This window comes from Urocitellus parryii, chromosome 5, assembly GCF_045843805.1.
Source record: "Urocitellus parryii isolate mUroPar1 chromosome 5, mUroPar1.hap1, whole genome shotgun sequence".
NCBI lineage: Eukaryota > Metazoa > Chordata > Mammalia > Rodentia > Sciuridae > Urocitellus > Urocitellus parryii.
The window spans coordinates 19,635,441-19,649,473 of record NC_135535.1 but is presented as its reverse complement, the minus strand read 5'-3'; the positions used below and the strand labels follow the sequence as shown (position 1 = coordinate 19,649,473).

Below are 14,033 nucleotides of genomic sequence, written 5' to 3'. Positions count from 1 at the left end.
AAAAAAAAAAAAAAAAAAGAATAGCTGTGTCACTGTGAATTGACTTCTGAGTCATCCTTTGGCCGCATTGTCTTTTCTTCAGAAAATGTCCTACTATCTTGATACCTGTATCTTTATAAATCTTAAAGTTTGATGGTGTTCATTTCCTGTTTCTTTTCTTCTTTTCCAATAGTATGTGGGAAATTTAGTGTCTTTGCTTTTCTATGTAAATTTTAGAACCAGCTTGTCAATACACAGTTCAATTTAATTAATAATATTAATTAAAACTTAGTTGACAAATAATAACTGTTTATGTTCAAATATAAAACTTTGAAATCTTGTTTGGGATTGCATTGAATCTGTAGATCAAATTAGGAAAAACTGACATCTTAACAATTCTATTTTTCTCTTTATAAACATGAATATCTTTTTTTTTTTTTAAATTTAACAATGTTGTATTGCTTTTTTCACATTGACCATATTTCATTCGATTTAAACAAAAATATTTCAGGTCTGGGGATGCTTGTGTAAATGCTATTGCCTTTGGGTGGGATGGGGGCAATTGAACCTTAGGCACTCAACCATAGCGACACATCCTGAGCCCTTTTTATGTTTTATTTTGAGACAGGGTCTCAATAAATTGCTGAGGCTGGCTTTGAACTTGAGAGTCCCCTGCCTCAGTCTCCTGAGCTGCTGGGAATACAGATGTGTGTCACCACATCTGGCATGCTATTGTGTTTTAAATTTCAAATTCTCCTTGTTCATTGAGGGTATATAGGGTGTGTGATTGACTTGTGTTCCTTCTGTAACCTATATCCTGCAACTTAGCTATAATAGTTTTTCAGTTCCAGGAGTTTTGGGTCAATTTCTGGGGACTTTCTCCAAGGACATCCTATAATCTCTGAACAAAGACAAGGTTTCAAGTTTTATTTTTATTTTTTATTTTATTTTATATATTTTTTAAGATGATGAGCTTTTAAAAATACAAATCTGGTTATTTTATTTCCTTTGGCTTCCATTTTTCCTAGGAGAGAGCACAGTCCTTCATTTGGGTTGCAGGGTTCTAGCCTCATCCTATACCATTCCAACATATGCTCCAGCCATTCTGGCTTCCCTTTCATCCATAAAGTCCCCATACTCTATTGCTGCCCCCAAGACTTCACTGCTTACTCTTCCCTCTACCCATGCCCCGACAAGCCTCAGAGTACCTAGCAGTCAAACTTTGAGTCTGTCTTCCTGGCTGAGGTCCATGAGGACAGGAACCATGTTCATCTTGGTCATTGCTTTGCCCAGCATACTTAGCCAGTGCTTGGAATCACAGCAGATGCTGAGTGACCATTTGCTAAATGGACTTAGTATCTCAACTGCACAGTGAGCTTCCACCTTCTTGACTTATTAAGACTCTCCAAGGCCATTTCTCACTTCTTAAAAATATTCGTCATTTCAAACAGAAGCAGCTTAACGTTTCATGTGTATCTCTTATTTTACATTTGACCTCATACATCCAATCTTCAAAACAACTAATGTGCAATATCTTTTTTATACTTTTTAGCTGCTTCATCTGAGTCTGAAGACTTCCAAGATCAAGTCTTCAAGTGATCATGTCCTGGAAATGTTGGATCCTTTTGTGACTCTCCTCATAGATTGCCTGGGTTCCATGGATGTGAAGGTGAGCATTCATTCCCTCACAAGAGCCATGTCATGCAGAATTCTTAGATGGAACTTATTTCAGGGCTCTTGCTTTGTGAGATGGTGGAGTTTTTAAATGAAATGGTGATACTACGAACTGCCACTGTTTCCTGAATTAATAAGTCCCATTTGTTTGGATAGATCTTAATATCTTTTAGAATGCTTCTAGGTACATTAATCATCTTATCTGATCCTCACAATTTCATAGGGGTGATTAGTATTGTCCCAACACCAGTGGACATCTTTACCACCGTCAATCTCGTAAAGTCCATATTTCCATAATCCTTCTGAACCTTACCACCTCTTAGACAAATATTCTTGACATTTCTGGGATTTGTTTGTTTTGCGATATTGGGGATTAAACACAGGGCCTCATGCATGCCAGAGAAGTGCTCTACCACTGAGCCACATCCCTCTTCCCAACATTTCTATTTTATAGATGAGAAAACTAGGGCTAGGGTCTAGTTACAGTTTTAGATATGAATCTAGGTCTGTTGGACTCTAAATCCCACTTATGTACAGCACCTTCAGAAGTGAAGATGCTTAGAGGGTAATAACATCTCTGGAGTCACACAGTAGTCAAATATAAAACTGGGATTTAACATCTAGGTCTTTAAAACTCCCATCTCTCTTCTGTGTTTTCATCAAATCCATTGCAGTGTAGTAGTCAGAGCAGCAGGATTATTTTAGGTAGAGCTAAACTAGCTGATCCTGGGGATTGCAAGGTTTGACCTTCAAAGTTCATGTATAAGCACATGGTCTTAGCACACTTTTTCTATATCCTTGTGTATAGCACTAAACTTTATATGACTGTTAATTTTTCCTCTGCTTAATTTCTGTTCCACCTATCTTTTCCTTACACACAGAGATAGTTTCCTTCTTTATCTTTCTATTTATATAACTAATAGAGGGCTGGAGATGTAGCTCAGTGATAGAGCACTTACCTAGGGTGGGCAGAGCCCTGGGTTTGATTCCCAGCACCACCAATAATGATAATGATGATGCCCAGTACATGCCTTTTATACATGTTTGAATACACTATATTAACATTCCCAGGGTGAGAAAAGATGGATTACATTGAAGTACCATTCTGGAAAATAGAAGAGTCATTTAAAATGTATTTTTCCAAAAAACAAACAAAAATCCTAAATTAATTTATTCAACTCAGCCACTTGTATAATCTGCACAGCCTCTGGTGCCTTGTTGATGGATTTGGTCACTTCAAAGTTGACTGTTTATTATTTTGTTTTCTCAGGTGATCACAGGTGCTTTACAATGTCTGATCTGGGTCTTAAGGTTTCCTCTGCCTTCCATAGAAAGAAAAGCAGGACAGCTGACGAAACACCTTTTTCTTTTGCTGAAGAACTATGCAAAACTTGGGGCTGCCAGGGGCCAGAACTTCCACCTGGTGGTAAATTGTTTCAAGGTGAGGTGAATCAGTTGCACCTAGAAAAAGCCAGGACCTAGAGTAATACCAGAGTTCAGTTTTCCCCATTGCTCTTTGGTCAGAATTATTTCCATAATAATTTGCTAGTGCTTGAGGGTTAGTATCCTGTGTGAAAAAGTCAACTCGTTATCATTTCACTGGATCCTGACATGTGGAGTATGCTGTCTGTTAACTTCACTGTTATTATTTGCAGTGTGTGACCATACTTGTAAAGAAAGTCAAATCTTACCAGATAACTGAAAAACAGCTTCAAGTTCTACTGGCTTATGCTGAAGAGGACATTTACGATACTTCAAGACAAGCCACTGCATTTGGTCTTCTGAAGGTATGGTGTCACTATAACCTTGTCTTTCACAGTTTGTGAGTCTCAGGTCTAGTATTTAGAATAATGTGGAACATATTGTTTTGACTAGTTGTTGGACCACTGAATTTAAGTAATTTATAAAGATTATGATGATTTTAATGTGTCAGTCATAAGCTAACGTTCTACTTATGAAAATGTTTGAATACACTACTTAACATTCCCAGGGAATACTGAACAAATACGGGTACTCTACCAAGTGCGTCTTCTTTTTCATTTGAAGTTACTTTCATTGCTTGAAAAGTGTCTACAGCTATTTTACATCTGAAAGTACCTACATACACAGTAAAACACATGAAATGAATCTTTTTATATTTTTTAGGCCATTTTATCAAGAAGATTATTGGTCCCAGAAATTGATGACGTCATGCGAAAAGTGTCCAAGTTGGCAATTTCTGCACAAAGTGAACCTGCCAGAGTCCAATGCAGACAGGTGTGTAGAGGGAGCTTATTCCCATAGTGAGGGTTGGGTGGGCTCCACCTTAGCAGTTCATCTTTTAGTTAGCTCTTGGTATTAACTGAATTCTGAAGACTACTTTTTGTCATATTCTTGCTATGCTCTGAGACTCAAACACCTAATGAGGTAGGTCAGAGAAAGCTTTCCTGAGGATTGACAGGTAAGCCAAAACTTGCAGGAGAAGGGGAAATAAATACCTGAGGAAGGTAACCCTTAGGTGAATAAGGCTCACCTTGTTTGAGGAACTAAATGAAGGGTGGGTGGAGGGAGCAGGGGAAGCCAGGTGGGGCAGGATCTTGTGGTCTTGTTAAAGATTTAGGGCTTTGTTCTAAGAAGAGTAAGACCCTATTGAGATCCTTAGGCAGAGGAGTAACACACTCAGATTTGTTTAATCTTTGAATATATATCATACCCAAGAAGTGGGAGATCTGAATTAGAAATACACACTCCAGGTTGAAGGAGGTTTTAGACCACTGAGAAGGCCAGGATGGAAGAGAAGAAACATGTCTTTGGGAAAAAAAAAAAAGTTGCTTGATTACTTAGGAAGGATGGCTAGCTTTTATTAAAACACTAGCTTTTGCCCAGGAATTTACACACATGACCTCTATTTACAGCTACCCTTCAAAAGAATATTATCCACATTTTATAGCTAGGAAAAAAAGCAGACCTTGGAAAGTTAATAAATTGTGAGAACTAATGCACATCATTTAATAAAGGAGACTAAATACTAATGGTTTTTAAATGAAGTCTTTGACCATAGACTAGGCATGAAATTCTGGTACCATCACATGAGCGAGTTACTGAACCTCTCTGGGCCATCTTTTATCTTCAGTTGTAAAATGTGATACCACCACCTACTTCCTAAGGGAGTGAGGAGAATTAGCCAAGAAACAAATACTTAACATAGTGCTTGGCACATACATTATCAGTATTAATTCATTACCATGTTGTTATTCTCATATGAAGGGGAGATACAAGGTTGAACCATAGTCCTTACTCAGTTGACTGCCCCACCTGTCAGATCAGCTTCTAATATATATGTAAGTTGAGATTTGGGTCTTAAACCACCATAGCAGTGGGGGGGTCAAGACTTGACTCAGCCAGGCACAGGGGTTAAGATCCAGCTGAGTGAAGCAGGAGATAGGAAGGGGCACAGTGGTTGACTTAGTAGACAGAATTAGCTGGAGTCAGTTGGAAAGCCTGGTTGATTACCCTTTTGCAAAAATTTTATAGAGTATGAGTGTATCTCAGAAAACAGCTTAGGAAACAGGAATCCTGGAGTGACAGGATCTAAATGATTAACTGTGTGATTTTTTTTTTCCCCCTAGGTTTTTCTGAAATACATTCTTGACTATCCCCTTGGTGAGAAATTGAGACCCAACTTGGAATTCATGCTCGCTCAACTGAAGTAAGCTGAACCATTTCTTATGCAGAGGCAAAAAGCTAGTTTCTTTCTTTTAACATGGTGGTTGTCTTGAAAAGGACAAGCTTTTGTCCTTTTCAGTGGCACATTCTCTGAAGATGCTGGTGTGACTTGTAGGCTTGATTGTCAGACACTGTGTCTGGTTTCATATGTCAGTTCTTTAAGTTAATTTTCACTCAGTTTAATATTACTATTGATTGTCAGTAAAGTCCACTGAGGACAGTGTTGAAAATCTAATAAAATTACATTTAAAAGAGCTCAGTAGCTTGATGAATATAAACATTAAAATTGAGCAAATAGAGCACTTTGTGTTTCTAAGAAAAAGATTGACACCTAACTGTAATATTTTAAATTTTTTAAAAATAAATGTAGAAGATACTAACAGTTCATCTAATGTTCTTGCCCTAGTTATGAACATGAGACTGGAAGAGAGTCCACCTTGGAAATGATCGCTTATCTCTTTGACACATTTCCTCAGGTACTATGAATCACAAAGAGAAACCCTTCAACTGTTTGCCCATGATCCCTGGAAGCCCTGGGCTTTCCCTTGTTGGACAGCAATTGTAGGAATTCCATGCCCACTAAGTTCATCAATGCCTCTTTTCCTGTAGGGACTGCTCCATGAGAACTGTGGGATGTTCTTCATCCCTCTTTGTCTAATGATGGTGAATGATGACTCTGCTGTATGTAAAAAGATGGCATCCATGGCAATCAAATCCTTACTCAGTAAAATTAGCCTTGAGAAAAAAGACTGGTTATTTGATATGGTTATCTCCTGGTTTGGAGGGAAAAAGGTTAGTATTGCTTTTAATCATAGTTCAACAAGTCCAAACTTCAAATAAAAATTCATATTATATACTGTAGAACTGGCTTATATTTGTATCTGATTATGCAAGTAATATATTCTCAAAGTTTCAGAAAGTGTAAGAAATTATAGAAAGTTAACACTGAGTCATTTGTATTCCTAATGCATTGTTATTGCTAGCAAAGCACTCTACTTGAATATAATCATCATTTACTTAACCAGACCCAGTTGGTGAATATCTGCTTCCAGTTTTGCTTATTGGTTTTCTGAGTGTAATTTCTATTATTCTGTTCACTTATTGACTCTGCCACCATCATCACTAGCCCATCTTTAGAATATAAATATGTTTTTTTATATTAATGAGTAATTTGTTGCATATCTATATAATTGAGGTTGGGAATGAAACCTCTATTTCTTTTTTCTTTTTTTAATGGAAAAATGTGTATCAAAATACTCACTGGATAAGTGCCGTTTTTCTAATGTTATTCTTGGGTATAAAGATTGCTTCACTTCTGTTTGTTGACCGTGACACTATATTTTGTTGATTCTGGCATCAAAAAGGTTTCTTACTGTCTGATTGTTAACATAATCCCCACCTTCGTTTTATAATTTTTATAAACATCTTCCCAAGTTGTATTAACACTCACTTGTGGTGGTTTATTTTTGATAGAGCTTAAATAGACAACTTGCTGCCCTGGTCTGTGGCTTATTTGTGGAAAGTGAAGGGGTTAATTTTGAGAGAAGACTTGGAAATGTTCTTCCTGTGGTTGAAAAGGAAATTAATCCTGATAACTTTAAAGATGTAAGTAATTTGTTAAGGAATAAATTTTCTGATGATTTTTATAAGAAAGTTGTACTTGACAGAGTATAACTAGTAGATTAAGTAGTTTCTTTAAAAATGTTCTTTGTTAATAAAAGCAAGAATTTAGTGCAGTTGGAACTTCTTTTTAAGATGGGGGTAAAAGGTTCTCAGCTCAGGCAATTTTGCCCCCCATAGGACATTTGGCAGTGTCTAGAAATATTTTTGGCTGTCACAGTTGGAGGGTGGGGGTTGCTACTGACATGTAGTGGATAAAGGCCAGAGATGCTGCTAAACATCCTAGTCAAGTGACAGCCCCATAGTGACTTGATATGGATTTACATGCTGACACAAACATGTATCCCAGGTACTTCCAGGTTGTTGTCTTACATTTATATGCAATCACCCCATGTTTAGATCATGGAAGAGACTGAAGAAAAAGCTGCAGATCGCCTGCTCTTCAGTTTTCTCACGCTAATAAGTAAACTCATCAAGGAATGTAATTTTATTCAGTTTACCAAGCCCTCTGAGACTTTGAGTAAAATCTGGAGTAAGTATTTCCTTTTTATTTAATTAAATCTAAAAACACATTAGGCTGGGCATGGTGGTGTACACCTGTAATCCAAGCATCTTAGGAGGCTGAGGCAGAAGGATCACAAGTACAAAGCCAGCCTCAGCAACTAACAAGGTCCTAAGCAACTTAGCAAGACCCAGTCTCAAAATAAAAAGGGGCTGGGGATATGGCTCAGTGGTTAAGCACCCCTGAATTCAGTCCCTGGTATAAAAAAACAGTTGTGATACAATTATTGAAAATAGATTTGGGAAATTAGAATGGGAACATCTTCAAAAAATAGATGGGAAGGGAAAAGCCCATGAGGAAAAAAAATGTGAAAGATCCTATCAGATTGATTACAGTCAAAATGTTCTTTTGAAAAAAAAAGTGTGTGTGTGTGTGTATGTATTACTTCATGTAACACATTTCATCCATAAGAGAATATTGTCACAAAATCAAAGGAAAAATTCTCCCAAGTTCTATTTGATGATAATTTGGCATATATTTTCCCACTTCTTCCTTTTGCTGCCCCCCCCCAGCTTTATTAAGGTATAATTGACATGTAAGAATTATATATATTTTCCCTGTACAGAATGTTTTGAAATATGTATAAATGTGTACATATATTTCTATCTAGTCTTTTTGCTAAATAGTTATGATTTTTTTTTAGCTATTTGTACCTGAGTAAGCTTATTACTATACCACAGTTCACTTCCTAGCTGTCCTTTTCAATAGCCATCATGCAAATTGCTGTAATTTACTGAACCATCTCACTTGGGTGGTGTATTTAAGTACTATATCACTCTCTAAATGAAAAATAAAGACTCCATTAACACACTATACATTTCAATTAGTTCTTGGTTTAAGAGCCAGAAACTGTGATCCTGTGAGAAATAACACAGTTTAGTCAGGTATGGTGACACAGACCTCCAATCCCAGTGACTCAGGCTGAGGCAGAACCATTGCAAGTTCAAGGCCAGACTGAGCAACTTAGTAAGATCATGTATCAAAATAAAAAGGACTGGGGATGTAGTTCAGTGGTAAAGTACCCTGGGTTCAATCCCTACTACCAAAAAAAGAGAAATAACTGTTTATATGACCTGTTTGGGTCTGGCTCCACTGAGACATGGCCAGATTGTTACAAAGATTTAAACAGATGTAAATAACATTCATGAAATATAGTAGTATAGGCTAAAACTGAAACGTGGCATGATTAATCCATCCCATTCACAACACCTACATTATAAGACTTTACAAATGTACTTTCCAAGGGTGTATACTCTAATGCTGAAGAATTATGTGCTCTGGGGCCCAGGCCAGTCTCTACCCATTGCATGACATTTGGCCTCTCTGGAAATTCATTTCCTCATGTTAGATTGGAAATGACACATCACAGAACTGTTGTGAGGCTCTAAAAAATAAGGTAATGTATATAACACACATGGCTCTGTGCCTGGCACAAAGAAAACACTCATGAATGATAGCTTTCTGGGAAGCTACTTTGAACCACCAATTTCACTATTATATATATAATATATATATATCTTTACATTAGTCACTTCAGAAAACATAATGTTAAAATGTCATCTTATTTCCCTGAATCTGAAACTAATCTGTGTGAAACAAGTCTGTGCGTAAGCTTAGGCATATCTTTTCAGTGCCATTTACCACCCAGGGAGTTAGTTTCCTAGCTGTTTTAGGGTTTCTTCACCTCATTTCTCTCTATCTCCTAGTGGTCTTCCAGGAAACATGGACTATTTTGGCCATCTTTGGCTATTCTTCCCAAACATATAATATATGCCCATTTCATATTTACTATGAATCATAAAAGCTGTGCAGCATTTGAGAATGCATTCTGGTTCCCCTAGGTCATGTGCACTCTCACCTGAGACACCCACACAATTGGGTGTGGCTCACAGCGGCCCAGATTTTTGGATTACTCTTTGCTTCTTGCCATCCAGAGGAGCTTATTCAAAAATGGAATGCCAAAAAGACTAAAAAGAAATTCGCAGACCCTGTAGCAGTCAGGTTTCTAACAGGTGATCTTGAACAGAAGGTAAGGTTTCTTTCTCTAAAACCTTTTCCTTGACTTGTGACCTCTGAAATGTTCACTCTGGTTCTCATAACATCTTAGTGTTTTCCCTTGGGAAAAACTCCTCCAACTGACAACATGTTGCATATGTGAATCAATAAGTGTTAATAACTGGAGAGGGGTTACCCTCAAGGCCAGTTTTCCAAAGATAATTTTTAGATCATCAGTCTAATCAAACTTGTGATTATTTAGCTTGTCCATCTTTCATTGTGTGTCTTTTATCAACATTAGAAAAAATAAGATTAACTGTCTGTCCTGTGTTCTTTATAACCTTGTTCATGACTATATGAGATCATGTTCATAAAGATGTTAGGTAAGGACCATGTTATATCTGTTTCTTGATTCCTAAACCTAGCACAGTGTGGCTCATAGTGAGAATTCCATAAATACTGGATAAGCATAAGATGGAAGGGGAAAGAGAAAAAAGAAAAAACTACTGGAATGTTGCAAAGTATTCTAATAGTTTTAGGAAATTAGACCATTACATTAAACTTTGGTGGGTGTGGGGGGACTGACATGTTTGGGGCAGGTAGAAGGGAATAATTACGTAATTTCTGGTTGTGACCTTTTCTCTACAGCTCTGTATAGGTTGTCATGCAGAGCAAAATCTAGTACATCAGTTGCATTATGGTCATTTTTTTTCTTAATAATCAGAAATGTTATGTTTGCCAATGACCATTTCTCTCTACAGATGAAAAGTATCTCTCTAGCCTCTTGCCATCAGTTGCATTCCAAATTCTTGGATCAGTCTCTAGGAGAGCAGGTAAGAATTATAGCTCCCCAAGTTTAAGTGAAAGCAACCTACTATTCTACCAAATAGTCTAGAAATATGTTTACATTTGGATTTTGTTGTTGTTTTTGCTATTTTAGTGCTTGACAGATTTCACAAAATATAGACATATACTCAAATAAACTGTTCAGTTATGCACACAAGTCTCGTCAACTCTGGGGACTATGTTGGAGGAACTCATGATTCCATTTACAATTCCCAATAAAGATGATACAATGGGAGGGAGGCTATTAATCTTCTCATCTTAAGGGTTTCACATATACTCCACTTTGTGACAAAAGCTTTAAGGGGCACTGATTGGTTATTTTTCTAGAAAAACTATAATATTGAGTTTCCTCCCTTTATCCCTTAAAGTTAAAGAGAAAGCAATAATATTCATGCTACTGTGTGATCTACTATGTGAGCAAGTGGGTTATCCCATCTTAAAGTCTGCTAGGTGCAGTGGCACACACCTGTTAATCCCAGCATCTCAGGAGGCTGAGGCAGAAAGATCACCAGCCTTAGCAACTTAGCAAGGCCCTAATCAATTTAGCTAGACCCTGTCTCAAAATTAAAAATAAAAAGACCTAAGGATGTGGCTCAGTAGTTAAGCACCCCTGAATTCAATCCCTGGTACCAAAAAAAAAAAAAAATCATAAAATGTAAATTCAGAGAAGGCACTTATAAATATGCAATTTGTTGCTATGAAATAGTCTACTAGTACTTTTATTATTTTATTATTACCTCTTTTGATAGAGCATTTGGGCTGGTGATCATAAGTCAGCACCATTATCCCATGGGCCTTGACCATGTCCCTCATAAATCATTGGCAAGATGGAGCCTTATAGATTCATCGAAGTAGGCATTAGGCATTGGTCAATGCTTTTATCTGAAGAATAATCTCAAGTGGCACATCATGAACAATAACACTTCTGTCACATTTTGCAGTGAAAATTCAACTTCATTATATGGCAGGCTCAGAGAATGAATGGATAGCTATTCAGTGAGTAGCAAAATGGAGCCATCAAAATCCTGCCAGGGTTCACAGAGGATCAGGTCTCACAAAGAAGCAGTTTTTATAGGGGCTGGTAGACCATAGAGAGGAAGAGATTTACAGGATAAAAGAAATTAGGGATTTTAGATGATCATGAATTTTGGGATGAATTAACAAAGATTGCCACAGGTGAGAAGGCCACCAAACCTGGGCTATATTCACAAGGATCAGGCTTCCAGAAGAAGGAAATTATGATCTTGACCTTAATGTATATGTGTTTTATTGGGGGTTGAACCCAGGGGCATTCTACCACTGAGCTGTAGCCCTTTTTAATTTTTTGGACAAGTTGCCCAGGCTATCCTGTAACTTAGAATCATCCTGCCTCAACCTCCCAAGTAGCTGGAATTACAGGTGTGCACAACTGTGCCCAGTTTGGCATTAATTCTTAATGGCTAAGCTAGTCTTGGAATGTGTGAAGGTTCTGACAAATATGTGCGGGAGAATTTTGATGCAGCACATCCAGCAGAACAGCCAAGATGATCAAGGAACTCAACCCAAATTGTTTTCCTCCCTCACATAATGGATGTGAAATACCTACATCAGAGATTTGATAGGGACAAAAGAATGGTCCCATTATATTAAGATTAAAATCCTAAGTATTAGATGGGAGTTGAGGATGGGAAGCTAAAGTTTAAGAAATTGGCCTTGAATTATCTTTGAATCTTAATTGGCCACTCCCTTTATTTGGGTAAGTCATGTAATAACACTGAAACTTGGCCTTCTCTCCTAATAATAGTATCTGGCTGAGATGTTTTACAGCTGAATTGGAATACTATATATAAAACAACTTATCAGCTGGGCACAGGGGTGCAAGCCTGTAATCTCAGCAATTTAGTGAGACCCTGTCTCGAAATAAAAAATAAAAAGGGCTGGGGATGTAACTCAATGGTAAAGGGCTGCTGAGTACCTAATTAAATAAAAATAAAGCAACTAATTAGTAATCAGTTAATATTATTTCTTCATAGAATGGTTGAAAGAATCTAATGAAAGTTGGGATGAAAGCTTTCTTTTAAAATGTAAATGACTTAGTCATGCATGGTGGCACATGCCTGTAATACCAGCAACTCAGAGAGACCCTGTCTCTAAATACAGTTTATAAAAGGGAGCTGGGGATGTGGCTTAGTGGTTAAGTACCCCTGGTTCAATCTCTGGTACAAAAAAAAAAAAAATTAAATGGCTGATCCATAAGGAAATCTTTTATTTATGTTGTATGATCTTAAAGCACACACAGAACTAGCCAACAGGATGAAAATTACATGGAAATGAATTTGGAATGTAAAAACAAGAATTGTTGAAAGAGCCATCATCGGTTTAATACTGAAGTACCCAGGTTGTTTATATTTTCTAATTGTAGAATGCCTACTTCAGCTCATGCTCTAACAAAAAAACATATTTGTTTCAAAATCTAATTCTTCCCTCCCCTCTTTTTTAAAGGTTGTTAAGAATTTGTTGTTCGTAGCCAAAGTCTTATATTTACTAGAACCTGATTCTGAGGATAAGCAAGGTGAGATAAAAGAAGACCTGGAAGAACACGAAGCTTTAGGAGGTGGTGTGGCTAGAGAGGCAACAGAATACGAGGCCTGCACACTTGGAAAGCCAGAGTCTGACAAAGAAGAGAAGAGCAAGCCCAGCAAGCCAGCCACACTGATGTGGCTGATCCAGAAGTTGTCCCGGATGGCCAAATTGGAAGCTGCTTATTCACCTAGAAATCTCTTAAAGGTATGACAGGATAACTGTGTTAAATTGTGTTAGTTATCCCAAGTCCTTAGGAATTTTCCCTTTTGAATCCAAAATTATAGCAATAACATTCACCCCAAAGTATACTGAACACTTTTCTAAATTTATTTCTGTGTATTTGTGTGGCTGTGTTAAAGAGAAATGTTTAAAAAACAATCTTCACTTTCAGAGAACATGCATCTTTAAGTTCCTTGGTGCCGTAGCAATGGACCTTGGGGTAGACAAGGTAAAGCCCTATCTGCCAATGATCATAGCTCCTTTGTTTCGAGAACTGAACAGCACCTATTCAGAGCAAGGTAACACTGCCACTTCTGTTCTCCTGAATATTTTCATGCTCAGATACCTAACTTCTTCTATAGGCCCCTCTTCTTCCTTTTTTGTACTCTTTCCCTTTCAGAATTTAAGACAGAATACTTGTGAGACAATTAGTAGCAAGTAAATAAGCACATCTGTTATTGTATTTGATGACCGTCTCCTATGCTTTCTAATGTCTAAGCATGAGTGTTTCTCTAGTAAAAGCTTTATGTTTTACTTCAAAGCATAGGTTAAACAGTCAAAGAAAACTATGGTTTTGAGATGGTTCTGAACTCATAACACTGTGAACAATAATAAAGATGTTATTACATTCTTGCAAATTATGAGGCAAAAATATATACCATTCTTATCTGAAATAGTTTTTAAATATAATTTTAACATTTGCCATTTTTCTTCTTTTTCCTTGCCTGGTACATTTGTTCTATTCCCTTAACAGATCCCTATTGTTAATAATAGGAAAAGAGGGAATTGTGTGTTGGGAAAGGGGGGGTAAAGTGGATGTTAAGAGCTTAAAAATTAATATAGTAAATATGAAAACTAGAGTTTTTTTAGC

At 37.1% G+C, this 14,033-nt stretch overlaps 1 protein-coding gene across 1 annotated transcript in view; it reads left to right on the top strand.

Moving 5' to 3' along the window:
• Positions 1–14,033, top strand: part of Utp20 (UTP20 small subunit processome component) — a 95,206-nt gene that overhangs the window by 79,785 nt on the left and 1,388 nt on the right. Inside the window, exons 48-60 of the mRNA XM_026397192.2 lie at positions 1,532–1,648; positions 2,924–3,094; positions 3,309–3,440; positions 3,799–3,909; positions 5,262–5,341; positions 5,765–5,834; positions 5,968–6,150; positions 6,832–6,963; positions 7,378–7,510; positions 9,382–9,569; positions 10,297–10,368; positions 12,863–13,147; positions 13,335–13,461. Of these exons, the coding sequence (XP_026252977.2) occupies positions 1,532–1,648; positions 2,924–3,094; positions 3,309–3,440; positions 3,799–3,909; positions 5,262–5,341; positions 5,765–5,834; positions 5,968–6,150; positions 6,832–6,963; positions 7,378–7,510; positions 9,382–9,569; positions 10,297–10,368; positions 12,863–13,147; positions 13,335–13,461 (1,801 nt within the window). The remainder of the gene's footprint in view (positions 1–1,531; positions 1,649–2,923; positions 3,095–3,308; positions 3,441–3,798; positions 3,910–5,261; positions 5,342–5,764; positions 5,835–5,967; positions 6,151–6,831; positions 6,964–7,377; positions 7,511–9,381; positions 9,570–10,296; positions 10,369–12,862; positions 13,148–13,334; positions 13,462–14,033) is intronic.